Source organism: Dasypus novemcinctus, chromosome 21 (genome assembly GCF_030445035.2).
Source record: "Dasypus novemcinctus isolate mDasNov1 chromosome 21, mDasNov1.1.hap2, whole genome shotgun sequence".
Lineage (NCBI taxonomy): Eukaryota > Metazoa > Chordata > Mammalia > Cingulata > Dasypodidae > Dasypus > Dasypus novemcinctus.
Window position 1 is genome coordinate 42,172,873 of NC_080693.1, and position 27,940 is coordinate 42,200,812.

Here is a 27,940-nt window from a genome sequence, read left to right on the forward strand (position 1 = left end):
AATGACCTCCTGACTCACTTTGAAATCTCTTAGCCATAAGAACTCATTTGTATCTACCATTTCCCCCTTATGGTTGAGGTCTTTTTCCAGGTGCGTTGCTCGTTGACACTTGGTAATAATTGCTCGTCATCTGTAGCGTGGGAGGCAGGCGCTCCACTGCTTGAGCCAAATCTGCTCCCTGCTTGCTTTGTTTTTCTCAATGCTGCTCATTGTTTTTGCTCATTGCCTGCTCTTTTTTTTTCTCATTGTCTGCTCATTGTTTTTGCTCAATGGCTGCTCATTATCTGCTCATTGTTTGTTTGTGTTCTTTAGGAGGCACCGGGAACTGAATACAGGATCTCAACTGCTTGAGCCACATCCACTCCCTGGTCTCCACGGATTTTGTTTGTTTGTGTTTTTTTTTTCCCCATAGAGAGCAGAAAAATAATTTATTCCAAAAGATGGCAGAAATAAGAAATTCATCCTGAAAATGTAGTTTGGTTTAATTCTATTTTGTGGGGACAGATCTTCTCTCCGAACTTGCTATAATTATTGACTACCCCACTGGAGTCTTAGTTGTTTTGCAGCAATTTCTGGGCAGGTCTTAAACACTTCACTGATTCTCAAGGTGTGAACAGGAAGGAGCCATATTCAAATCCACACATTCCAAGAAGCGAGGACCGTATTTCTTAGAGAAATAGCACCTTGCATCTCAGAAGACCACATACACAATTTGTAAAGTTGTCACAGTTTAGGTTAAGTAGGCACATTATTCATCAAAGTGTAAAAAAAGGTCACAGGGAGAACTACTATATTTTCGAATAAGATACTCAAATGTGGCATGGATGTTTAAGGCAGCTGATGCCCAAATGGGCAAGTCAAGGAAGATGGTCTGTGGTTGGAGGTGATTTTGCATCTAGAAGAATTCTCTTCATGATGTTAATAACTCGAGCACTGTAGAGGAAGTCTTCTTCCTCAAGGCCAATGATGCTTGAGATACCAGATGGTTTCATTTTTCAGTTGTGGTCCAAAGAGAGGGTTGAATTGGGTCAGAATTGCCATCAGCCAAAGAGACAGCAGCGAACGGAATAGCTCACCAACATGGTAATAATAACTCCCCATTTAGGACCCTTGGGGATGAACCAGGGTACAAAGAGACTGACGAAACCCCAGAACACACCAGAACACACTCATCACAATGAGGGGCACCATAAGGCTGCCATGGTTGCTGCCAGAGCTGCCAGCTTCTGCCTTGCCAGCTCACTTTTCCCTCCATGGTTTTTAATGAGAAATCCACCGTTAATCTTATTAGGGATCCACTTGTATGTGAGGTGTCAATGTTCTCTTGCGCTTTTCTAAATCTTTTCTTTGTCTTTAGATTTTGACAAGTTCACTCTAATATGTCTTTTTTTTTAAATTTATTATTATTTTATTTTTAAATTTCTCTCCCCTTCCCCCCGCCCCAGTTGTCTGTTCTCTGTGTCCATTTGCTGTGTGTTCTTCTCTGTCCACTTCTGTTGTTGTCAGCGGCACAGGAATCTGTCTCTTTTTTGTTGCACCATCTTGCTGCATCAGCTCTCTGTGTGTGCAGCGTCATCCCTGGGCAGGCTGAACTTTCTTTTGCACTGGGCGGCTCTCCTTACGGGGCACACTCCTTGTGCATGGGGCTCCCCTACGTGGGGGACACCCCTCCGTGGCACAGCACTCCTTGCACGCATCAGCACTGCGCATGGGCCAGCTCTACACGGGTCAAGGAGGTTTGAACCGTGGACCTCCCATGTGGTAGGCGGACGCCCTATCCACTGGGCCAAGTCCGCTTCCCCTAATATGTCTTGCTGTAGATCTCTTAGCATCTGTGCTGCCTGGAGTTCATTGAGATTCCTGGGTATATATTTTCATGATTTTCATCAGATTTGGGAAATTTTCAGCCGTTGTTCAAATGACTTTTATTCTCCTTTCTCCCTCTGTTTTCCTCCAGTGATACATATGGTGGTATGTTTGATGTTATGCCCCAGGTTCCTCAGGTTCTGTTCATTTTTCTTTATCATTTTTCTTTCTGCTCTTCATACTGCATAATTTCGATAGTCATCTTCAAGTTTGTTGATCCTCCTGCCTGTTCATATTTGGTGTTGAATCAGTCTAATGAGTTTTTCATTTAAATTACTGTACTTTGCAGCTCCAAAATTTTTGTTTGGTGCTTTTTTTTTATTACAACTTATTATATCTTTACTTTGTTCAGATGATTTTTCCTAATTTCCTTTAGTTCTTTATATATGGACTCTTTTAAGACAGTTGATTTAAAGTTTTTGAGTAATAGTTCCAAGTTATGAGTGTCCTCAGGGATGGTCTGGCAAGTCCTTTTTTTTTTTCCTGTGAATGGGCCAGACTTTGCTGTTTCTTTGTGTGTGTTGTCATTTTTTGTTGAGAGATGGACATTCTGAGTATTATGTTGTTATTACTCTGAATCTATTAATAGTTCTTCCATTTTTCTGGGATTTGCTGGGTTTTTGTTGTTTTATTAGGTGCTGGAGCCATCATTTTATGACTTTTCTAAACTACTTTTACTCCCAAATGGGAAATGATAAGAGAAAAGAGAAATAAATAGGCATGGCCTCTTGTAAGATTCCAATGCCTCTTCCCCTCTTGGGGGTTGGAGCAGTGACTGACCTTACAGCTGGCCCCCCAGTAATGTGAAGTGGCTGATCCAAAGCAGTGATCAGTAATCAGACCATACACATGCCCCACCAGCAAGTTGCCTCAGGGCCTGGGCTGCAGTAACCACTGCAGGGAGGGTGAAATTCACCAATACTGTAATTTACCGGCCCCTTCCTCCAACTCTTTAATGGATGATATACAATGTTCCATTGGACTCCAGAGTATCAAAATAGTTGATTCAGATCTTGCTAGTTCATTAATTGTTTTGGTGGAGGAACAGATTTCTGTAACTTCCTACTCACCATCTTCCCACAATCCTTATTACTATTTTATTTTAATATCCTTGTTGAAGATATAAGTAAAAATTGGCAAGAGGGTCTGCCAATGTTGATTAATAAAAAGAATAAGACAGTGTAATAGTTTTCATTCAGTGTGTAAGACAGAACAGAACTTTTCAGAAGTGTGTCTGGTAAATAATGGTGATCTCTTCTGCTTTCTTTGGGCTTGATGAGTTGACTATCCTGTCCACCCTAGTAATTGAAAAGAAATTATAAGATAAAGAAGGATACAGGGAAGCGGATGTGGCTCAACTGATAGAGCGTCCACCTATAATATAGGAGGCCCAGAGTTCAAACCCAGAGCTGCCACATGCAAGGAGTACCATGCCATGCAGGGGTGCCCCCCACATAGGGGAGCCCCACACGCAAGGAGTGCACCCTGCAAGGAGAGTTGCCCCACGTGAAAAAGCACAGCCCACCTAGGAGAGCCACCGCACACTTGGAGAGCTGATGCAGCAAGATGATACAACAAAAAAGAGGCACATGCCCAGTGCCACTGAGAACTCAAGTGGACACAGAAGAACGCACAGCAAATGGACACAAGAGAGCAGACAACAGGGTGGGCGGGAAGGGGAGATAAATAAATTTAAAAAATAAATCTTTAAAAAAAGAAAGAATAGAAATGATTGCCAAAGCTAAGTACAAAACCCCATCTATTCCAGGTACACATCATTCTGTCTCTTTGTTAGCCATTAATTCTAGGAAAAGTTTTTCTGTTTATACTGAGAAAGTGTGAACAAGGTGCACACATATATCAAAACTTACAATTTGTTGGAACTTATAATCCACAAGGAAAGTGTCCATCCACCCTTTGCTTGATCTATGTGCCTTGAATGGAAAAGGCCCTGTATGCAGTGTACTGGATCCCAAATACACAAGAATTCTATTAATTTCTTAACGTGGGCCAAACAATCTTGCTACATTTTCAAAAGGGGCAGAGATTTGGGTCTTTGTAGTCCAAATATTTTAAAAATCCCATTCCACCCTTACCACATCTGAGTCCATGGCCTATCTGATCTTGTGTGTTCTTTTCTAAATGCTTAACTGTTAAGAACATAATTAAAATTTTTTGTTTATAGTTTTTCTTCCCGACTAAGACTGTAAGCCTCTTGAAAGCAGGGCATTTGGCACCTGGGTTTTCAGTAAAATTTTGTGGAATAGGTAAATGAGCCAACAAATATTAGTATAGGAATGAAAAGATGTAGATTCTAGTTCTGTTTCTACCAGCTTGGGAAAGTCACATAACTCCTTGGAAAAGTCACGTAACTCCTGTGTGACCTTGGGAAAGTCACATAACTGCTCTGAGCATCAGTTTAAGTATCAGTAAAATGTAGTTACTTGCCCTGGCTAGCTCTCATGGTTTTTGTGAGGGTCACATGATGTAAGTGTATAAAATTGTTACTATATCTTTTTTAAAAAATTCCTTTATCATTTAGAAATCTATTTTGTTCGTATGAGAAATTCAGTCATAGTTGCTACTACATGCTGACTTCTACTTCTAAACTAGATTTTTTAGTCACATTCAAACCTGTTACTTCTTTTAAAATTAAAGAATAATTATCATAAAATACAGGGTTCCCAAATACCATCCTATTACTAACACCTTGCATTGGTATGATACATTTGTTACATTTGATGAAACCATAGCCTATATGAGGTCCTAAAGCTGCTTCTCCCCACCCCCCAACTCATTCCATATGCAAAAAGCAACACAAAATGGATCAAAGACCTAAATATAAGAAGTATAACTAAAAAACTCCAGAAGAAAATGTAGGGAAGTATCTTCAGGATGTGTTAGGCAATGGACTGGACTTTATACCCAAAGGAAAAGCAACAAAAGAAAACTAGATAACTGGGACCTCATCAAAATTAAAAACTTTTCTGCATCAAAGGACTTTACATTAAAGTAAAAAAACAACCTACATAATGGGAGAAAATATTTGGAAACCGTATGTCTGATCAGGGTTTAATATCCAGAATATATAAAGAAATCCTTCAACTTAACAACAAAAAGACAACCAATTAAAATATGGGCAAAAGACTGAAAAGACATCTCTCCAAAGAAGATATGAAGGTGGCCAGAAAGCACATGAAAAAATGCTCAACATTGTTAGTTATCAGAAAATGAAAATCAAAACCAAAAATTTATACCATTTCATACCCAATAAAATGACTGCCATAATAAAATAAATTATATTCAATTTAAAAATAAAATAAAATGCAAGTGTTGGAGAGGATGAGGAGAAATATGAACACTCAATTCATTGCTGGTGGCAATGTAAAATGATGCAGCCTCTGTGAAAGACCATTCCTCAGAAAGGTAAGTATAGAATTACCATATGACCTAGCAATCCCTCTACTAGGTATCTACCCAAAAGAACTGAAAGCAGGGACTCAAGCAGCTATTTGCATACTAATGTTCCCAGCAGCATTATTCACAATTGCCAAAAGATGGACGCAACCAAAGTGTCCATCAGCTGATGAGTGGTTAAATAAAATGTGGTATATGCATACAATGGAGTATTATTGTGCCGGAAAAATGAATGACGTCCTGATGGATGCGACAACATGGATTAACCTGGAAGACATCATATTGCATGAAATAAGCCAGACACAAAAGGACAAATATTGTATGCTCTTACTGATTTGAAACAATTAGAATAAACAAACTCATAGTCAGAATCTAGAATACAGGTTACCAGGGGACAGAGTGGGGATAGGGATAGGGTTTAAAATGTACCAGGTTCCTATTTGGAATGATAGAAATATTTAGGTAATGGCTGGTGGTAATGGTAGCACAATATTGTGAATGCAATTAAAAGCACTGAAATATATATCTGAATATGATTAAAACAAGAAATGTTAGATTGTATGTATGGTAACAGACTAAAATTTTTTTAAATATCCATGGAACTACACTTTACAAACAGGGAATCCTAAGTTAAACCATGGATTTTAATAATAGTGCAGTTATAAAAATGTGTTACCATCAATTGTAAGAAATGTTCCACACCAACGCAAAATGGTGGTGGTGGGGCAGTATATGGGATGGTATATGGGTAACCAGTATTTTATGCATGATTGTTCTATAAATCCACAACTTCTCTAATTAAAAAAAAAAAATCACTGAAAAAAAAAGATGTGCCCCTACCTTTTTTTCTAGGAGTTTTTTAGTTCTGGGTCCTGTGTTTAGGTCTTTGATCCATTTTGAATTTATTTTTATATATGGTATATATTTTGCAAATGCAGATCCAGTTTCCCCAGGACCATTTGTTGAAGAGACTATTCTTTCCCAACTCAGTGGACTTGGAACCCTTGTCAAAAATTAGTTGGCCATAAATATGATGGTTGATTTGTGAACTCTGAGTTCAGTTCCATTGTTCTGTATGTCTATCTTTGTGGCAGTACCAGCTGTTCTGACTACTATTACTCTCCATTATTTATGTAGACCATCAATTTCTCCCTTTAAAACTCAATATTTGCTACATATATTTGGGGGCTCTGCTCTTAGGTGCATGTATATTTATAATTGTTGACTTGTTGAATTGACCCCTTTATTAGTAAATAATGACTCTGTCCCTTGTAACAGTTTTTTACTTAAAGCTTATTTTTTCTGATATCAATATAGTTACCACAGCTTTCTTTTGGTTACTACTTGCATGTATATATTTTTCCCATCCTTTCACTTTCATCCTACTTCTGTCTTTAAATTTAAGGTGAGTTTCTTGTAAACAGGATATAGTTGGGTCATGCATTTTTTTTAAAAAAATCATTCTACCAGTCTCTCTGCCTTTGGACTGGAGAGTTTCATCCATTTATATTTAAAGTCACTACTGATATTGGAGGACTTTCTTCTGCCATTTTGCTATTTCTATTTAGTCTTGAAAATCTCATACCTTCTTTGTCCCTCAATTCTTCCATTAATGCCTACTTTCATGATTATTTGGTTAGGTTTTTTTGTTTGTTTTTTGTATTGTCCCATATTGAGTCCCTTCTCATCTCCATCTTGATTTGTTTTTCATGTATTTTCCTTGTCATTAGCATGGGGTTAAAATTTAACATCCTAAATATATGAGTCATATTTGATTTGACACCACCTTGACTTCAATAGCATACATATATGCTGATCCTGTATCCTTCTGTCTCCCCATCTTTTTCTATAAATGTTATAAAGTATAACTTTGTACCATATATGTCCAAAACCATAGATTTATCTTTATTTTTAATGCATTTTGTGTTTTAGCACCTGCAGGGAGTGCCATTACCTACCAAACAATACAATATAATAGTACTGGCATTTATGATTACTCAAATAGTTACCTTTACCAGAGTACATTCAGACCTATTTCTTCCAATGTGCAAGAGAAATGATAATGTTGATTGGAGTAAAGAACTAAAAATGCATCTTAAGATAAAATCATTTTCATATTCAAGGCATATAATTTATTAGAAAAAGTTGCATTATAGGAAATCTTAACCTGGAGCTGAGATGACAAGTTGATAGTGGGTGCCTGGAGAACCATGATAAGAAAGATTCTGGGGATCAGGTGTGTTTCAAGCAGCTGAGTGCTGGCTTTTGACATGGGAGGTCCCACATTCAGGTTCTCGGTGCCTCCTAAAAAAACAAAAACAACAAGCAAAACAAATGATAATACCAACTCAGGGTAGCGGATGTGGCTCAGTGGTTGAGTTCCAGCTTCTCCAGGTCCCGGGTTTAAATCCCCTCAGCCCCCAATATCAAGAAAGAACAGAAGAAAGAAAGTAAAGAAAGATTCTGACTCCATGCCTGGGTGGAAAGAGTGCTTTGCTTCATTATTGATATTTGTAGTAGACATAGAATTAAAGATTGGTTGCATGTGTACTAGGAATTTGCCATCCTGGACTAGATAATCTTTGAGACCTATTCTCAGTGATGTAATTCTACAGAAGTGGATACTCTTTTTACTTTTAGAAGTACTGAAGATGTTTTAGAGCAGGGGGTTCTTAACCTTTTTTGTTCCACAGACCCCTTACTAAGTCCACACAACACTGTGTATTATTAATATTTAATAAATATATCACACCCACACCAACAAATCCCCACAAGAATAATGTTTTTTTGAATTTCAGTTGAAGCTCACAGACCCCCTTGTTAAGAAGCCCTGTTTTAGATAATGAGAAAAGACACCCATCAATTTCTCGTACTCAAAGGCCAAGTCCACTCTTGGTGGGAAAACTGGACTTAAAGTATACACGAAAGGACGCTATTAATTTATAATTGCATCACATAAACCAAGGGAAGAGAAGAATGAAGTTGCTTTGCCAAGTCTTCAAACCGTTCAAGAGCAGTGCATCCTACACTTTATTGTAGATAAAATATACTTAGGGGCACAGATGAATAGTATGTTGTGGGCTCTAAAGCTCTTATATTTTGGGGGAACACAGTCTGAGAAAAGTCTTACAAATTTTAAAAAATACAAAATTGGATACAAGACCTTGGATTGGTCACATTTGCCCTGAAGTTTATGCTTCATTAATTTAACAGTGAATCCACCTCTACTTAGGAAGATTGTTAAAAATCTTAAAAATAAGATTCCTGGCCCCGCTCAAGACATCCTGATTCAGTATACTTGGGCCCAGAAATAAGTATTTTCTTTAAGCACTTTATTGTGGTATTGCTGGGCTGATGTTAGAAAAACATCAAATCCCTGCCTATTCCTGACACATTAACAAATACCCACATTTGTTATAGAACTGAAACATACCCACTCTCCCCAGCATTTATCTATTTTTTTAAGAGTTATTTATTTATTCCCCCCACCCAATCATTTTTTCTGGTCACTGTCTGCTCTCTGTGCACATAAGCTGTGTGTTTTCTGTATCTGTTTGCCTTCTCTTTAGGAGGCACCTGGAGTCAAACCCAGGACCTCCCATGTGGAGGATAGGCACTCAATCACCTGTGTTACCTCAGCTCCCTGGTTTGTTGTGTCTCTCATTGCCTTTCCTCTTCATGTCTCTTTTTTTTTCTTTTTTACCATAAAACATACTTTATTAGGAACGTAGTTACCTTTTCATCCTTCCTTAGGGTAAATAAATGGCTGTATACTAAAAAAACAAAACAAAACAAAAACCTATAGAAAAACCCCATTAAAATTACCTTGTTATTCAAAGTTATGTTGAAAAACAAATCATGTGTCAATAACAATATGACACATCTCTCCTATTACAATGCAGAAAAGCCAGTATAAGTTTTGATATATATTCGTCTATCCTCTAAAAAACATTATTTTGAGAATCTGAACTCAGTATCAAGTTTCACTTGTCTGCAAAATTGAATAGTTTGGTGATAGGACTATATTGAAAGTCCAAGCAAAGAAACTTATACCAGAGATCCAGTAAAGTCCCATTCTCAAATCTGTTTTCATTCCACTCTACAACATATTAGCACTTTAAGAATCTCCCAGTCCATGGGAAACCGACTTTGGCCCAGTGGTTAGGGCGTCGGTCTACCACATGGGAGGTCCCCGGTTCAAGCCCCGGGCCTCCTTGACCGGTGTGGAGCAGGTCCATGCACAGTGCTGATGTGCGCAAGGAGTGCCCTGCCACACAGGGGTGTCCCCCGCGTAGGGGTGTCCCCCGCGTAGGGGTGTCCCCCGCGTAGGGGTGTCCCCCGCGTAGGGGAGCCCCACGCGCAAGGAGTGCACCCATAGGGAGAGCCGCCCAGTGCGAGTAATGGCGCCTCCCACACTTCCCGTGCCGCTGACGAAGCGGACAAAGAAACAAGACGCGGCAAAAAGACACAGAAAACGGACAACCGGGGAAGGGGAGGGGAATTAAATAAAAATAAATCTTTTTTTAAAAAAAAAAAAAGAATCTCTCAGTCCAAATGTGGGTTCTTAGCCTTTTTTATTTTAATCTTTTTTTTAAAGATATATAGACCACACAAAATGTTACTTTAAAAAAATATGAGATTCCCATATACCCCACTCCCCACATCCCCCTTTGTGTCTCTCTTGTATCATCATCTTGCATCAGCTTGCCATGCCTGCCCACTGCGCTCTGCCAACTGAACCTGGGACCTCCCATTGGTCGATGGAAACCCAATCACTTGAGCCACATCTGCTTCCCAGCATTTATCTATTAACCCCATTTTCTTCAAGCAAATTGATCCCTGATACCTCCTAAAAACAAACGAAGAAACCAACTCTCATTGGGGAGTGGATTTAGCTCAGTGTTTGAGCACCTGCTTTCCATGTATAAGATCCTGGGTTCAATCCCCAGTACCTCCTAAAAGAAAAACAACAAAAAAAACAGTAAACCACACAGAATACTTTCCTTCTTGGGCTGAGAGTTGGCCTGCGATTCAGCTACCCCAGGTTTTCTTCTCCACAACTGCTGGCATTGGCACAGTTCTCTGGCTTCAGGTGGCTTATAGTCATTTGATTATTTTCCTAACATCATGTTTGGCCTTTAAAGAAAATCACCACTTCTAAAGAAAATACTTCGTCCTATTAGAGCTGTACTCCCTACGGGATGTCCAAGTACACACTGAAAGAAATGAGCTAATATTTAGTGAGAGCCTAGTATATGCCAGGTGCCTTTCACACAGAATCTCAGTTAGTCTTCATAACCACCTATGAGAGGCACATATCCTGAGACTTATGAGAGGCAAATATCTTGAGTCCCATTTTACAGATGAGGCAACTGAAGTTGGAGAAGTCAGTAACTTGCCCCCAGTCACTCAGCTAGTGAGTAAGCAGTTCTATCCAAACTCCAAAGTCTATACTTTTCTCATTATGCCAAACTGCCTCTGGAACAAAAGGAGGTCTTTATAGATCAAGGACAGGGACTCAGTATATCAGCAAATTTACAGGGCATGGGACTTCAAAAATGGCTAACATTCTAATGGGAACTCTGAGCAACAGGATGACAGCAATCAGAAATTTGACCACAATTCTCCATTTCTGCCTTTTCTCTAGGTTTTCATCTGTGTCTTAAAAAGGAGAGGGAGGAGTGGAAGAGGGAGAAAAAAGAATTTGAGAGAGGGAAGAGATTAACCCTTTGACTTGAAGGTCCCTTGACTCACAAGACTAATCAGGGCTCAGCTGACTCAGAGGCAGAGGCTGAATTTCCAGTTCAGATTCAGAGTCAGGAATGGGGTGAGGGCTTCCTGGGCTCTGTTTAAACTTCCTTGTAGCCTCTTCCCAGTGAATCAGCTTCCCTGGAATCTGGAATTTTCCATAATCTTAGGTCTGTATCTTGCACTGCTCTCAGGTGTTCTAAACTCATATTTTGCCAGCAGATAAGGTGGTCCTCATCTCAGGGTTCCTACTCTTCTATTCTGACATTATTTGGTATTGGGAATTGAATCATATCCCCCGCAAAAGGCATGTTCATGTTCCAATCTCTGGGCTTGTAGGTGTGAACCGATTTGTAAATAGGACCTTTGAAGATGTTGTTAAGGTAGACCCAAACTGAATGAATATAGACTTTAATCCAATATGACTGCAGTCCTTATAAGATTGGACACAGAAGAAAAGCAATGGGGAGCAGATAGAAGCTGGAAGTTGATGGAATCCAGAAGAGAAAGGAGAAAATGCTGCCACATGCATTGCCACATGACAGAAAAGCTAAGGAACCCCAAACAATGCCAGCCAGCCAGAAGGTACTGACCCTTGGAGGAAGCAAGCCTTCTAGCTTCTGAAACCATGAGCTAATAAATTTCCATTGTTAATCCAACCCGTTGTATGACATTTGTTTTAGCAACCAGGAAACTAAACATATGGGATAAGAAAATAACCTTTCCTGTGCTCCTCTTGGCTTTCCTGGGACAGAAGGAGGAACAAAGGTGAATTGGCATTGCTTCTGGGTCATAAGACAAATCTGGGGGCAAATGGCTTATGTGCATCTTGTTATCACTAATTTCTTATTTTATTTTTCCCTTATAGGAACTGGAATGTAACCCAAACTAGAATCTTACAGAATTTGAGCCCTGGCCAATTTAGGAAGTGCTATTTCTAAAAAACAGTGCAGATGAAAACATGTACTTGCACTTGGTTTTTGTTCCACTGCTATGATTGCTTAGTATTCAGATGTTGTCTATACATGTGATGTCTGGAATTAACTACTACATGATTAAGATTTCTTCTGTACCTAATATGGCTACAGGGTAAACTCGCTTGCATGGAGATAAAGGATCCATAATGGTGTCACATTATAAAAATTTATAGGATCTTCTTTGTAAAGAAGCTGACTTTTCTCATAAGAAAGAGAATGATTTTCAAATGTAAACTCTGTATAACTTCTCAACCTCCAGGAAAATTCTAGGAGACCCAGACTAATGTTAGGACTAAAAATATTTTTCTTTCCATTCTTGTCTTACCCCTATTTATTCTCTACCTTATTGTTTCAAAGGCCCAGCAAAATCATCAACTCTTGTAGTTCTCTGTCCTTTATTCCTAGGAGTTGTGGAGCTGGTAGTGGAAAAAGTCACTGGATAGCCCTTACAATGGAAGATCCCTGGGTTGTTTGTTTGTTTTTTTAAAAAGCTATAGAACAAGAAAAAAACCATGAAAAACAACTGAGGAAATCTCTTCCTGCCTGACAAAATCCTAGCTTTACCCAGCTGATTATACTTCTGATAGTGGTGCCATTGACCTGTCCCTAGGTTTAGGATGTGGCACAAAGTAATGCCAACAATGAATGAGGATAGAGATACTAATAAGAGATACAGATTAAACACCCACGGGGCCTTTGACTAAAGTAGGCTTTCATTCTTTTTTTTTTTTTATCATCTTTTTTTCTCTCTTTTTTTTTAAGATACATATATCACACAAAAAGGCTATCATTCTTAAGGCCATAATAATAATAATAGATGGAAGGTGTAATACTGTTGAAAGTTTCCTCTTTAAAGAAGGTGGCTCCAAAATCTAGAGAAGAGTGTAAAATATTATAACTTGCCTTAATAACAATTGTAATTCTGTCTAGCAGAGTTTAAGTCATCAACTCTGAGAGGGAATTGGGGAAAACAGGAGATGCTTTATATACTCCTTAATTTCATTCATTCAGCACATATTTTCAAGTGAATATTTGTGTCAAGCACTGCTTCAGGTACTTTATATATATCAGTTGGATATATTCTAGCAAGGGAGCAAGCAAGTGGAAGGGAGGGCAGAGCACATGGCAGGGGGAAGCCATCAACAGTATGTATAATATATTTTATAGTATGTTAGAAGAGATTACCACTACTAAAAATGTTAAAAGTAGCTCAGAATAAGCAAAGATTCTGGGCATGGGGGTGGGCAATCTGCAGTATAGGGTAGGTCTTATTAAGAAGTAGAGCCAAGACTTGAAGGAGGTGAGGGAATTAATTAGCCAAACAAATACTGGGGGAAGATCTGACCTAGCAAAGGAACAGCTAGAGAAAATGACCCCAAAGCAGATTATGTCTGGCATGTTAGAGTTTTAGAGGAATAGCAAGGATGCCAGTGAAACTGGTACAGAATGAGCAATGGATACAATAGTAGGAGTTGAGGATTTAGAGGAAGGGTCTTGTAGGCTAATTTAAGGTCTTGGGTTTTTATTTTGATTGAAATGGGGGATGTTGCAAGGTTTTGAGAAGAGGAGTGACAGGATGACTTATTTTTCAAAGGTTTACGCTGACTACTGTGTTGGGAATAAACTTAGGGGTGGGGGAGAGGGTAGAAGCAAGGTAACCTGTTAGGAGGCTACTTCAGAAATCCAAATGAGATGATGACTCAAACCAGCAAAGGAAGTGGTGAAATTTGACAGATTCCAGGAACCAACTTTACTTGCCTCCAAAATTGACCTAATCCAATTCAGACAGTATTTCCTATTCCACTTTTAATAGCCTCATTTCATTGCTTATTAAGATAGTGTTGGGGAAACGGACTTTGGCCCAGTGGTTAGGGCGTCCGTCTACCACATGGGAGGTCCGCGGTTCAAATCCCGGGCCTCCTTGACCCGTGTGGAGCTGGCCCATGCACAGTGCTGATGCACAGTGCTGATGCGCGCAAGGAGTGCCGTGCCACGCAGGGGTGTTCCCCGCGTGGGGGAGTCCCACGCGCAAGGAGTGCGCCCGTGAGGAAAGCCGCCCAGCGCGAAAAGAAAGTGCAGCCTGCCCAGGAATGGCACCGCCCACACTTCCCGTGCCGCTGATGACAACAGAAGCGGACAAAGAAACAAGACGCAGCAAATAGACACCAAGAACAGACAACCAGGGGAGGGGGGGAAATTAAACAAATAAATAAATCTTAAAAAAAAAAAAAAAAAAAAAAAAAGATAGTGTTGGCAAAGAGAGACAGACATTCAGTCAACAGATTCAAAAGGGAAAAAAAGGAAATTATGCTAAATATTTTCAATGTAGCATCAATCATTTCTCTAAAGTGATAACATGTTTTGTGAGACAGGTGGGATGAAGATAAACATCTTACTTTGGCAAGTCACATAAATTCTCTGAGTTTTGGTTTTCTTATCTGTGAGATGATTATAATAAATACTACCTATTTCACAGGGGTGTTGTGAAGATCAGAAAAACACTTTGTAAACTGAGTGATATTATGATTGATAACAGAGGAGACATCTAGACCTCTTATAGAACTATGCCCTTTAGCCATAGGATAACAGTACTTCAATGTGGCATGTCTTCCCACCTCCTGACAGCCGCTGTTTCAAAGTCAACTTGATAGGCTTCCTCTGTCAGTATATTTTCACTTCTGGTAAGTTAATGTCCATCCAGGTTGGCAACTCATGTGTCTTAGATCTCATCTAATAGGTAACTGAGCATTAAGATGAAGCACCTTTGTAAGTGCAAACACTTCATTCCCAGTGGTGATGGAATTGTAGTATGAGCTTTTCTTTGGCTACGGATGTTTGAACACAAATGTCCCACTTTAAGTTGTACAAAAGTCCAAATGTATGAATTGGAAAATTTAGGAGATGATTATTTGTGGTCCCAAAGGATATTCTGCTTTACAAAAAAGTTTATTTTGGGAAGCAGGTTTGGCTCAACGGATAGAGCATCTGCCTAACACATGGAAGGTCCAGGGTTCAAACCCAGGGCCTCCTGACCCATGTGATGAGCTGGCCCACATGCAGTGCTGATGCACACAAGGAGTGCTGTGCCACGCAGGGGTGTCCCCCGCGTAGGGGAGTCCCACGCACAAGGAGTGTGTCCCATAAGGAGAGCTGCCCAGCACCAAAAAAGTGCAACCTGCCCAGGAGTGGCACCACACACACGGAGAGCTGACACAGCAAGATGACGCAACAAAAAGAGACACAGATACCCCGTGCCACTGACAGAATGCAAGTGGACACAGAAAAACATGCAGCGAATGGACACAGAGAGCAGACAACTGGGTGTGGGGACAGGGAAGGGGAGAGAAATAAATAAAAAGAAATCTTTTTTTAAAAAAGTTTATTTTAAATAGGGAAATTTAAGTACATTATATTTAAATAGAAATATACCTTAGAGATCATTCCATAATAATATTAGAGGTTGAAGGACTTTTTGAGAGGCCTTACATATTGCTGTTGGGTTTGTGCTCCAAGATAAAACCCCACCTTTATGTATCTGGAAATTACACCAACTAATCAAATCCCTGATTTTTAATTCTAGAAACTGAACACTGGAGAAAGTAATTAACTAGTCAAAGGTGATAAGAATAAGAACTAGTTTGATGTTATTTGTCCTATTCTACCTAGTTTCACCTGGTGTAACCAGACTCTTAGGAATTGATTCACACTAATCAAAATCCAAAGAGCCTTGTCTTCGGGACATGGAGCTGCCCTGGATGGTGCTTCAGAGGTAATCACCGGACATTGTAAATCCTCACAGGGCCTACATGATGGAATAGAGGAGAGTATGGGCCATGATGTGAACCAATGTATATGAGGTGCAGAGGTGCCCAAAGATGTACTTACCAAATCCAATGGATGTGTCATGATGATGGGAACGAGTGTTGTTGGGGGGGGGAGAGGGGGGGTGGGGGGTGGGGTTGAATGGGACCTCACATATATATTTTTAATGTAATATTATTACAAAGTCAATAAAAAATAAAAAAATTTAAAAAAAAAAAAAAAAGGAAAAAAAAAAAAAATCCAAAGAGCCTTATCTATAAACTAAAATGACTTTTTAAAAAATTTACAAAAATTTAAAAAATTTACTTTTTAAAAAATTTTATATCTAACAAAGGGATTAGATAGGACAGTTTCCTAAATACACCAGCCGAGTATATAGGTTTCTGTGAAATCGAATGCATAGTTGGAACATTTCTTGATTAATAGAGAATATGAGAAATGGAAAATAAATTGTATAAACTGTATTGTAATTGACAATGCCCCAGTAAGTCATCTTTCTCCCTCAGAAGGAAATCTTCAATATATTTATAATAGAGGATCTTTTCTTTGGTCAAATTCCATAAACAGTAACAAATAGTCTCTATCTTACATTTTTCTACACTCTATTTTGACTCATGTATTCTGACGAGCATCTGTGTGCAACTATCCTTACAGTTTCAGATTCTTTATTTACTCTGAGAACATTTAGATGAACTGGCTTCTGACTCTCTGGGACATCTTCCTATGCAGACTAATCTCATCTGTAGTGTGGAAACCTCAGAATGCATTTCTTTTATGACCTTGTGAATTTGACCATTTACCTAATTTTATTTTTATTCTATTTGGACTCTGTCATATCCATGTACTATGTGTAGGTTTAAATTCAGAACCAGGCAGTTTCAAACTTAAAAATGGGATTATGTTTCAAAAGTTCATTAATAAATTGGTTGTTTGGAATGCATTATTATTCCATGGAAATGTATGGTGAATAATGAATAGGTCCCCAAACTAACCCATGAACATCCATTTAATCCCTTTGTGAGGGTCAAACAGTACAGGGTACTGGCTTAAATTCTGGGTCTGGGAGCCAACTACCATGTCAAGAAGGAAGGAGGAAGAGATTCTTGGTTAGCCCAAGGCAAATTTTAAAAAATATATTTTTACTAGAGAGGTTGTAAACTTACAAAACAATCATGCACATGTATGGAATTTCTATAATACCTCTCCACCAACACATTAATTGTTGTGAAACATTTGTTATAAATTATATCATCAGAGTACTACTACTAACTATGGTCTATAGTGTACATATGTTATATTTTTTCTATACCCCCCTATTATTAATACAGTATATCTTTGGCATTGATGCAAGAATATCAGTATTGCTGTTAACTGCAGTTCATAGGTTATAATAATTGTATTTTTGCCATGCTTCTCCACATTCTTAACATCTAGTAAAAGTGATATATATTTGTTCTAGTTCACAGAAGAGCATTCTTGTATTTCTACTATTAACCACAATTCTCATCCACCTCTGGGTTCACTATGTTATTCATCCCTAGGTTCTTCTCTAGCTTTCTTTTTTTTTTAAAGATTTATTTATTTATTTCTCTCCCCTCACCCCCCATCCCGGTTGTCTGTTCTCTGTGTCTATTTCCTGCGTCTTGTTTCTTTGTCCGCTTCTGCTGTTGTCAGAGGCACGGGAATCTGTGTTTCTTTTTGTTGCGTCATTTTGTTGTGTCAGCTCTCTGTGTGTGTGGCTCCATTCCTGGGCAGGCTGCACTTTCTTCCTTGCTGGGCGGCTCTCCTTACGGGGTGCATTCCTTGCACGTGGGGCTCCCCTACGCAGGGGAAACCCCAGCGTGGCACGGCACTCTTTGCGCACATCAGCACTGCACATGGGCAGCTCCACACAGGTCAAGGAGGCCCGAGGTTTGAACCGCAGACCTCCCATGTGGTAGACGAACACCATAACCACTGGGCCAAGTCCATTTCCCTACCTTTCTTTCAATTGACATTTACATCCCTAGACTACCCTTTTCAGCCACAGTCCCATTTATAAACCAGCTATATTAGTGCTACTCACTATAATATGTTACCATCAACTCTATCCATTTCCACTCTTTTACAGTCAAATGAATTGAAACTTCTACATACATCAACCATCAGTACACCTTCGCAGCTGTCCTCTTATCTCCTAATAATTTATACTCTAGGTTTTAACTCCAGGCATTTATTCCTCATATTTAGGTCATATTAGTGAGACTATGCAATATTTGTCCTTTTGTGTCTGGCTTATATTAACATAATGTCTTCAAGGTTCATCCATGTTATCATATGTGTCTCAATTTCTTTTCTTCTAACAGGAGCATAGTATGTATATACCATATAGTGTGTATATACCACATTTTGTTATCCATTCATTGGTTGATAGACATTTGGGTTGTTTACATCTTTTGTCAATTGTGAATAATGCCCTATGAACATCAGTGTACAATTGTCAGTTTGCATCACAGTTTTCAGGTTTTCTGCATATATTCCTAGGAGAGGAATTGCTGGATCATATGGCAGTTCTATATTTAGCTTCCTGAGGAACCATCAAACTGTCTTCCACAGAGGCTGCACCATTTTACACTCCCACCAACAATGAAGGAGTGCTCCTATTTTTTCATATCCTCTCCAGCACTTACTGTTTTCTGTTTTTTTAATAATGGCCCTGCTATGTAGTCTGAGATGATAACTCATTGTCGTTTTGATTTGCATTTCCCTAATACCTAGTATGGAACATTTTTTCGTGTGCTTTTTGGCCACTGGTATTTCTTCTCTGGAGAAATTTCTATTTAAGTCTTTTGCCCAGTTTTTAACTGGATTGCTTGCTTTCTTTTATTGTTGAGTTGTATGATCTCTTTGTATAGAATGGAAATCTTACCCTTAGCAGATATGTGGTTTCCAAATATTTTCTTCTACTAAGTGGGCTGCCTTTTCACTTTCTTCATGAAGTCATTTGAAACACAAAACTGTTTAAGTTTGAGGAGGTTCCATTTATCCAAGTTTTCTTCTGTTGCTCTTGCTTTCAGCATAGGGTTTAAGAATCCACCACCTACCCCAGGTCTTGAAAATGTTCCCTTACATTTTCGTGTAGGAGCTTTATGGCTGTAGATTTTATAGTTAGATCTTTGATCCATTTTGAGTTAAGTTTTGTATAAGGAGTGAGATAGGGTTCCTCTTCCTTTCTTTTGGCTATGGAATATCCTAGTCTCCCGGTACCATTGTTGAATAGACTGTTCTACCCCATCTAAGTGGGTTTAACAGCCTTATCAAAAATCACTTGAGGGGAAGCAGCTGTGGCTCAAGCAAATACATTCCGGTTTATCATAGGAAGGAGGTTTTTCTACCCTGGGACCTCCTGGTAGAAAAAAAGAAAAAGGAGTCCCAGACCTGCACAGAGAGGCACAGGCTCCTGCACAGCGTGGAGAAGCAGTGAAGCAATACATCAATATTCACAAAAAAAAAAAAAAAAAAAAAAAAGACAAATATGCAACCAGATTGAAAAAAAAAATCACTTAAGGAGTAGGTGTGGCTCAAGTAGTTGAACGCTTGCATCCCACATGGGAGGTCTGGATTCAGTTCCCTGTGCCTCCTAAAGAAGACAAACAATGAGTAGACAACAAGCAGACATTGAGCACAAACAATGATCAGAAACAAGAAAAAAAAAACAATGAAAAAATATATGTAAATGAAAAGAAAACAAAAAGAAAAAAAAAGGACAGACAATGAACAAAACCAAATGAGCAGGGAGCACATATGGCTCAAGCAGTTGAGTGCCTGCTTCCCACACAGGAGGTCCTGGGTTCGGTTCCCAGTGCCTCCTAAAGGAAAAAAAAACAGACAAAGAGCAGACAACAAGCAAAAGTAAACCAAGCAGACGATGAGTGCAAACAATGGGGAAAAACAACAAGCAAACAGACGAAGTACCCATCTCAGGGGGAAAGAAATCACTTGACCATAGATGTGAGGGTCTGTTGCTGAACCATCAGTTCAGTTCCATTTGGTCTTTGTGTCTTTCCTCATGCCAGTACCATGCTGTTTGTTTGTTTGTTTGTTTTTTACCACTGTAGCTAGGTAATATGGTTTAAACCCAGAAGTGGGAGTCCTCCAATGTTGCTCTTCTTTTTTAAGAGGTTTCTGGCTATTCGGGGCCCCTTACCCTTCCAAATAAATTTGATAATTTGTTTTGCATTTCTTTAAAATATGCTGTTGGAATTTTTATCAGGATTGCATTGAATCTGTATATCAATTTGGGTAGAATTGACATCTTAAGGATATTTAGTCTTCCAATCAATGAGCACAGTATGTTCTTCCATTTACTTAGGTCTTTAAAAAATTTTTCTTTTAGCAATGCACTGTAGCTTTCTGATTACACATTCTTTACGTCCTTGGTTAAGTTTATTCCTTCATATTTGATTCTTTTAGTCACTACTGTAAATGGAATTTTTTTCCTGATTTTCTCCTCAGGTTGCACATTACTAGGTTATAGAAACACTACAGATTTTTGCATATTAATCTTGTATTCTGCCACTCTGCTGAAATTATTATTAGCTCTAGCAGCCTTGTTGTAGATTTTTGGGACTTTTTAAGTATAGGATCATATCATCTGCAAATAAGGAAAGTTTTAATTCTTCCTCTCCAGTTTGGACACCTTTCATTTCTTTTTCTTGCCTGATTGCTCTAGCTAGACCCTCTAGCACTATATTGTACAAAGTACATATCCTTATCTTGTATAGTACGCATCCTTATCTTGTTCCCCATCTCAACAGGAAAGCTTTGAATCTTTTACCATTGAGTACAATATATTAGCTGTGGGTTTTTCATATATGGCCTTTATCATATTGATAACGTTTCCTTCAATTCCTATCTTTTGTAGTGTTTTTATCCAGAAAGGATGCTGTATTTTGTCAAATGCCTTTTCTGCATCAATCAATAGGATCATGTGATTTTTCTTAATTGATTTATTAATATGGTCTATTACACTGATTGATTTTCTTGTGTTGAATCATCCTTGCATGCCTGGTATAAAACCCACTTGATCATGATGAATAATTCTTTTAATGTGTTGTTGGATGTGGTTAGCAAGTATTTTGCAGATTTTTGCATCTATATTCATTTAGAAAATGGATCTGTAATTTTCATTTTTCATAATATCTTTATCTGGCTTTGGTATTAGGGTGATATTGGCTTCATAGAATGAGTTTGGTAGTGTTTCTTCTTGTTCAATTTTTTGGAAGAGCTTGAGTAAGGTTGGTATTAAATCTTCTTTGAATGCTTGGTAGAACTTACCTGTGAAATGATCTGGTCCTGGGCTTTTCATTTTGGGGAGTTGTTTGATGACTGTTTATTTGTGATTGGTTTGTTGAGGTCTTCTATTTCTTCTAGGGTCAGTGCAGATTGTTTCTATCTTCCTAGGAATTTTCTCATTTTGTCTACATTGTCTATTTTGTTGGTATTCAGTTGTTCATAGTATCCTCTTTTGATCTCTCTTATTTCTGTGGGGTCAGTAGTAATGCCCCATTTTCATTTTTTATTTTATTTATTTTCATCTTCTCTCTTTTTTCTTGTCAGTCTAGCTAAGAGTTTGTCGATTTTGTTGATATTCTCAAAGAACTAACTTTTGGTTTTATCAATTCTATTTTTTGTTGTCATCAATTTCATTTATTTCTGCTCTGATCTTTGTTATTTCATTCCTTCTGTTTGCTTTCGGAATATTTGCAATTATTTTTCTAGTTCTTTCAGTTGTGTAGTTAGGTCATTGATTTTAACTCTTTCTTCTTTTTTAATGTAAGCATTGAGGGCTATAAATTTTCCTCTCAGCACTGATATATTGTGTTCTTGTTTTTATTTTTCTCAAGATATTTATTGATTTCTCTCACAATTCCTTTTTTGACACACTGATTATTTAATAATGTGATGTTTAATCTCCATGTATTTGTGAATTTTCCCTTTTTCTTCCAGTTGTTGATTTCCAGCTTCATTCCATTATGATCAGAGAAAGTGCTTTGTATAATTTCAATCTTGTTGAATTTATTGAGGACTGCTTTATGAGTCAACATATGGACTATCCTGGAGAAAGATCTATGAGCACTTAAGAATGTATATCCTGCTGTTTTGGAGTGTAATGTTCTATATATATCTATTAGGTTTAGTCAATTTATCATATTATTCGAGCTCTCTGTTTCTTTATTGATCTTCCGCCCAGATGTTCTATCCAGTGCTGAGAGTGGTGTTTTGAGGTCTCTAACTATTGTTGTAGAGATATTTCTCCCTTCAGTTTTGTCATTGTTTGCCTTGTGTAATTTGGAGCATCCTGGTTAGGTGCATTTATATTTACGATTGTTATTATTGCCCCTTTTATTGATACATAATGTTCTTCCTTGCCTCTCGTAACAGTTTTGCTTTTTTTTTTTTAGGTACTTGGGCTGGGAATTCAACCTGGGGCCTTTTATGTGAGAAGCTGGTGCTCAACCCTCTGAGTTGTTTTTTTTCATTTGCTTGCTTATTGTTTGTTTTTGTTTTTTCAAGAGGCACCAGGAACCAAACCTGGGACCTGCCATTGGGGAAGCAGGTGCTACTTGAGCCACATCAGCTCCCCCAGTTTTGTTTTCAAAGTCTGTTTAATACGATATGAGTATAAGTACTCAAGCTTTTTTAAAATTTTGGTTACTGCATATGTGGAATATCTTTTTCCAGCCTTTGTCTTTCAGTGTATTGTTATCCTTGGATCTAAGGTGAGTTTCTTATAAATAGACAGCATAGGGAAACGGACTTTGGCCCAGTGGTTAGGGCGTCCGTCTACCATATGGGAGGTCCGCGGTTCAAACCCCGGGCCTCCTTGACCCGTGTGGAGCTGGCCCACGTGCAGTGCTGATGCGCGCAAGGAGTGCCGTGCCACGCAAGGGTGTCCCCCGCGTGGGGGAGCCCCACGCGCAAGGAGTGCGCCCGTGAGGAAAGCCGCCCAGCGTGAAAAGAAAGAGCAGCCTGCCCAGGAATGGCGCTGCCCACACTTCCCGTGCCGCTGACGACAACAGAAGCGGACAAAGAAACAAGACGCAGCAAATAGACACCAAGAACAGACAACCAGGGGAGGGGGGGGAATTAAATAAATAAATAAATCTTAAAAAAAATAAATAAATAAATAAATAAATAAATAGACAGCATATAGATAGCTCATATATTCTTATCCATTCCACCAAGGCAGATTTTTTATTAGGTCAGGTTAATGTTTGACATCTCTCCTCCCTTCCCCTTTTTCCCTCTAGTTTTCCTTGTTTAAAGATTCTTTTTTTTTTAAAAGACTTATTTTTTATTTATTCCCCCCCCCCCCACCGCCAGTTGTCTGCTCTCTGTATCCACTTGTATTCTTATCAGTAGCACTGGGAATCTGTGTCTCTTTTTGTTGCGTCATCTTGCTACATCAGCTCTCCATGTGTGCAGCGCCACTCCTGGGCAGGCTGTGCTTTTTTTGCGTGGGGCAGCTCTCCTTGCAGGATGCACTCCTTGCATGTGGGGCTCCCCTACGTGGGGGATACCCCTGCATGGCACAGCACTTCTTGCATGCATCAGCACTGCACGTGGGCCAGCTCACCACATGGGTGAGGAGGCCCTGGGTTTGAACCCTGGACCTCCCATGTGGTCGGCGGACGCTCTATCAGTTCAGCCAAATCCGCTTCCCTGTTTAAAGTTTCTAGTGCTAGTTTCTTTCATTGCCCCTAGTCTCACAGTGCATAGCATAGGTCCACCCCGCATAGTGCTCCAAACTCCAGACTCCAAAATGATTTAAAATCTACTTCTTCTTTACATGAGTCAATTACAACTGCCATTGACTCATGTTAACAAGAAAACATCCACGGGAAGCGGACTTGGCCCAGTGGATAGGGCATCTGCCTACCACATGGGAGGTCCACGGTTCAAACCCTGGGCCTCCTTGACCCATGTGGAGCTGGCCCATGTGCAGTGCTGATGCATGCAAGGAGTGCCATGCCATGCTGGGGTGTCCCCTGCATAGGGGAGCCCCACGTGCAAGGAGTGCATCCCGTAAGGAGAGCTGCCCAGTGTGAAAGAAAGTGCAGCCTGTCCAAGAATGATGCCACACACACAGAGAGTTGACGCAGCAAGATGACGCAACAAAAAGAAACAGAATCCCATGCCACTGACAACAGAAGCGGACAAAAAGAAGAACACACAGCAAATGGACACAGAGAACAGACAACTGGGATGGGAGTGGGGGAGAAAGGGAGAGAAATAAATAAAATATAAATCTTAAAACCAAAAACATTTGGATTGAAAAATTAATTTGCATTAATATTGAGTGACTGAAAACCCCAAACCCATCAAAGTTTTTGGGTTGTTTTTGTTTTTTTAAAATTTATTTATAAAGGAGCTTTAGATTACATAAATGTTACATTGAAAATATAGGGGTTTCCCATATACCCCATCTCCTCCCCCTCCCATACTTTCCCCCATTAACAACATCTTTCATTTGTGTGGTACATTTCTTACAGTTGATGAACCCATATTGAAGCACTGCTACTAAGCATGGTCTATAGTTTACATTATGGTTTACACTTTGCACCACACAATTTTAGAAGTTTTGACATTTATAATGGCTTGTGTCTGTCATCTCAATGTCATGCAGAACAATTCCATTGTCCCAAAAATGCCCCATGTTACACATATTCTTCCCTCTTTCTCCCCTCAGAACCTCTGGTGACCACTATCTTTATATCAATGTTACAAGTTCTTCCATTACTAGACTATAATTAGTCTACTTTAGTCCATAGTTGACCTCACCCCTTATGTTTGTTCATTATTCAGTCTTGAAGATCTGGAGCTGATGCCCACGCTTCTTCTGATTGAGAGGAAGCCTTTGCGTTTTTAAGAGTGTTTTTTTTTACACAAATTATTACTGTTGAATTTAGCAAGTATGATAAAGTGAGTGAAAATGTTAAGATCATGTGAGGATATATAATTTATTGTATACCTAAGCCACATACTGAGAACCTATCCACTAATTTCCCAATCTCTAAAGCAACTAAAGTTTTTTCACCCATTATTCTGTATGCAAACCTCCAGTTTCTTTACCGGTGCCAAGTTTTATTTTGTTTTTCCAGCAGTGCAGCAGTAGCATCTAGAGAGTTGCCTATCGGTAAAAGGGAACCGTCAGTATCAACTTGTTGATCACAACATGCTTGATAGGGAGGAATAAAGGAGGGCAGATGCAGGAAAACTTAAGGCTGAGATCAAGAAACACGGTCGCAAGGCTGTGGAGGAACAGGAATTCTCACAGTGTCAGTGGGAATGCAAAATGCAACAACTTCTCTGGAGGGTGATTTAATACCGTCCTCCTTCTTGGAACTTATCCTTTTGATAAATATAGGAAATAAAGAAGAATGTCTGAGGTCATTGCCTGATTGGAAACAACCAAAATATTCATCCATAGAGGACTAGGAAAATTAATTATACCACAGCTGTACAATGGAATACTGTACAGATGTTAAAAAGAATGAGACAAGGGAAGCGGACTTGGCTGAATGAATAGGGCATCTGCCTACCACATGGGAGGTTCGCAGTTCAAACCCCAGGCCTCCTTGACCCGTGTGCAGCTGGCCCATGTGCAGTGCTGATGTGCTCAAGGAGTGCAATGCCACACAGGGGTGTCCCCCACATATGGGAGCCCCATGCGCAAGGAGTGCGTCCCATAAGGAGAGCTGCCCAGCATGAAAGAAAATGCAGCCTGCCCAAGAATGGCACCGCACACACGGAGAGCTGACGCAACAAGATGATGCAACAAAAAGAAGCACAGATTCCTGTGCCGCTGACAACAGAAGCGGACAAAGAAGACGCAGCAAATAGACACAGAGAACAGACAACTGGGGCAGGGGAGGGGAGAGAAATAACTAACTAAATAAATAAATCTTAAAAAAAAAAAAGAAAGAAAGAAACAGATTCCCAGTGCCGCTTGTAAGGATAGAAGTGGCCATAGAAGAACACACAGCGAATGGACACAGAAAGCAGACAACTGGGGGGGGAAGGGGAGAGAAATAAATTAAAAAAATAAAAAAATCTTTTAAAAAAAACAATGAGACTAATTTTTATATATTGATATGGAAGAACCTATAAAATATATTTTCAATGGAAAAAAACAAAGTGCAAAACAGTGTATATGGTATGCTATCATTTATGTTTTTAAAATATATACATCCAGAGGAACCAGGAAGATGGGAGCAGAGTAAGGACCTCCTAGAGTTGCCTCCTGTTACAGGGCAGTTAGTAAACACCCAGAGTTACCTGGAGCTAGCTGAAGCACCTGTTTGAAGGCTCCAGGAGGCCAGAAGAGCATCTTGCAACACCCTTGAAGGAATGGAAGAAGGAGACTGCCCATTTGCAGAGAAGACTCGTAAGTAGAGCGCTCCCTGCCACAGAGGCTGGTGCCCATCCTCCACTGGAGGCACAAGGCCCCTTGGGAGCTGTTCTGCAGCTGGAATTGAAAACTTCACAAAAATGGGGGAGGAAGAGACAATTGGGTGCCAATTTCAGCTACTGATGAGTAAATCCCGGAGGCTAAAGTATAATCCTGAGAACAGCTAAAGTTTGAGCCTGTCCAAGTCAGAAAGAGGCCAGTAGCCGCCATCTTAACTCTGTGCCTCGTATGAGGGGAAGTGGGGCGGACTGAAAATCACAGTAATGTTGGGGACCGGCTTCTCTCCATCCAGATCAGATTGCAGCTCTAGGCTAGGCCCCAGTGCCACCTTCAGCAGGGAGGAAGTTGCAGGAACCTGCGCCACCCTCTCTGGGAAATTACCGGCCAAGCCACAGAGGCTGGTGATTATCCTACTCTGGCGGCATGAGCTGCCCCAGGAGCTATTCTGTGGAAGGAATTGGAAGCTCCATTTCCCAGAAACAGGGGAGAAGGAGACAGTTGGCTGCTGATTTCGGCTATTGATTGGTAGACTCGACTGGCTAAGATATAACCCTGGGAACAGCTGGGGTGTGAATCAGCCTAAGTCAGAAAGAGGCCGGTGGCCACCATTTTGACTCTGCACCCAGCCTGAGGGGAAGCCAGGACCTAAAATCACAGTGACAGTAGGAACTGATTTCTTTCACCGAGATCGGCCTGCAGCCCAAGCCTAGGCTTCAGCTCCACCTCTGGCAGAGAGGAGGCTGGCAAACCCTACATCAGCCTATCCAGGTAACTGCAGGTAATTTTGGCTGGCACAGACCGAAAATCAGAAGTCTACTAGGGCAACTGCAGTTATCTTGGACCTGCACTGTATAGATTGCTGCCCATATCTGAAGCTCCATCCCTGCCACAGGCAGATGAGAAACGGGGGTGAAGCTTCATCAGTGTCTCTGGACAAATACAGTCTAGGCCTGCATGACTTGAATTATTCCACACAGCTGTGACTCTGTCCCTACCCCTGGCAAAGGAGAAAGTGGAAGAAGCTTCATTGGTCCCTGGCACAGTGAGGGCAGCCTGAGCCTCTACAGCTTATAGCACACAACTATATGCTTGGCTCCTACTGCACAAACAGCAAAGGAGAAAGGGCAGGAAGCCCTAAACTAAAGAGAAAAACTGCACCCAGAATAAATACTCAAATAAGCCAGATGCCAGACACCAACAAAAAATTACAATCCACACCAAGAAACAGGAAGCTATGACCCAGTTAAAGGGACAAGATAAGCCTCCAGGTGGCATAAAGGAGTTGAGACAACTAAACATAGATGTTCAAACAAATCTCCTTAATAAATTCAATGAGATGGCTAAAGAGATTAAGGATATTAAGAAGACACTGGGGGAAGCGGATTTGGCCCATTGGATAGGGTGTCCACCTACCACATGGGAGGTCCAAGGTCCAAATCCAGGGCCTTCTGACACGTATGGTGAGCTGGCCCATGTGCAGTGCTGATGTGCACAAGGAGTGCCGTGCCACACAGGGGTGTCCCCTGCATAGGGGAGCCCCACACGCAAGGAGTGCACCCCATAAGGAGAGGTGCCCCGCATGAAAAAAGTGCAGCCTGCCCAGGAGTGGTGCCGCACATACAGAGAGCTGATGCAGCAAGATGACGCAACAAAAAGA

General features: G+C 40.0%; 2 protein-coding genes across 2 annotated transcripts in view; one reads left to right on the forward strand and one right to left on the reverse strand.

The window, feature by feature from the left end:
• Positions 1-27,940, forward strand: part of ACACA (acetyl-CoA carboxylase alpha) — a 413,948-nt gene that overhangs the window by 32,668 nt on the left and 353,340 nt on the right. The gene's annotated exons all lie outside the window — the stretch shown is intronic.
• C21H17orf78 (chromosome 21 C17orf78 homolog) overlaps positions 1-27,940 on the reverse strand; it is a 51,118-nt gene that overhangs the window by 16,142 nt on the left and 7,036 nt on the right. The window contains 5 exon segments of the mRNA XM_071210872.1: positions 7,451-7,587; positions 10,283-10,379; positions 10,823-10,949; positions 12,386-12,499; positions 24,945-25,002. Coding sequence (XP_071066973.1) covers positions 7,451-7,587; positions 10,283-10,379; positions 10,823-10,949; positions 12,386-12,499; positions 24,945-25,002 — 533 coding nt within the window.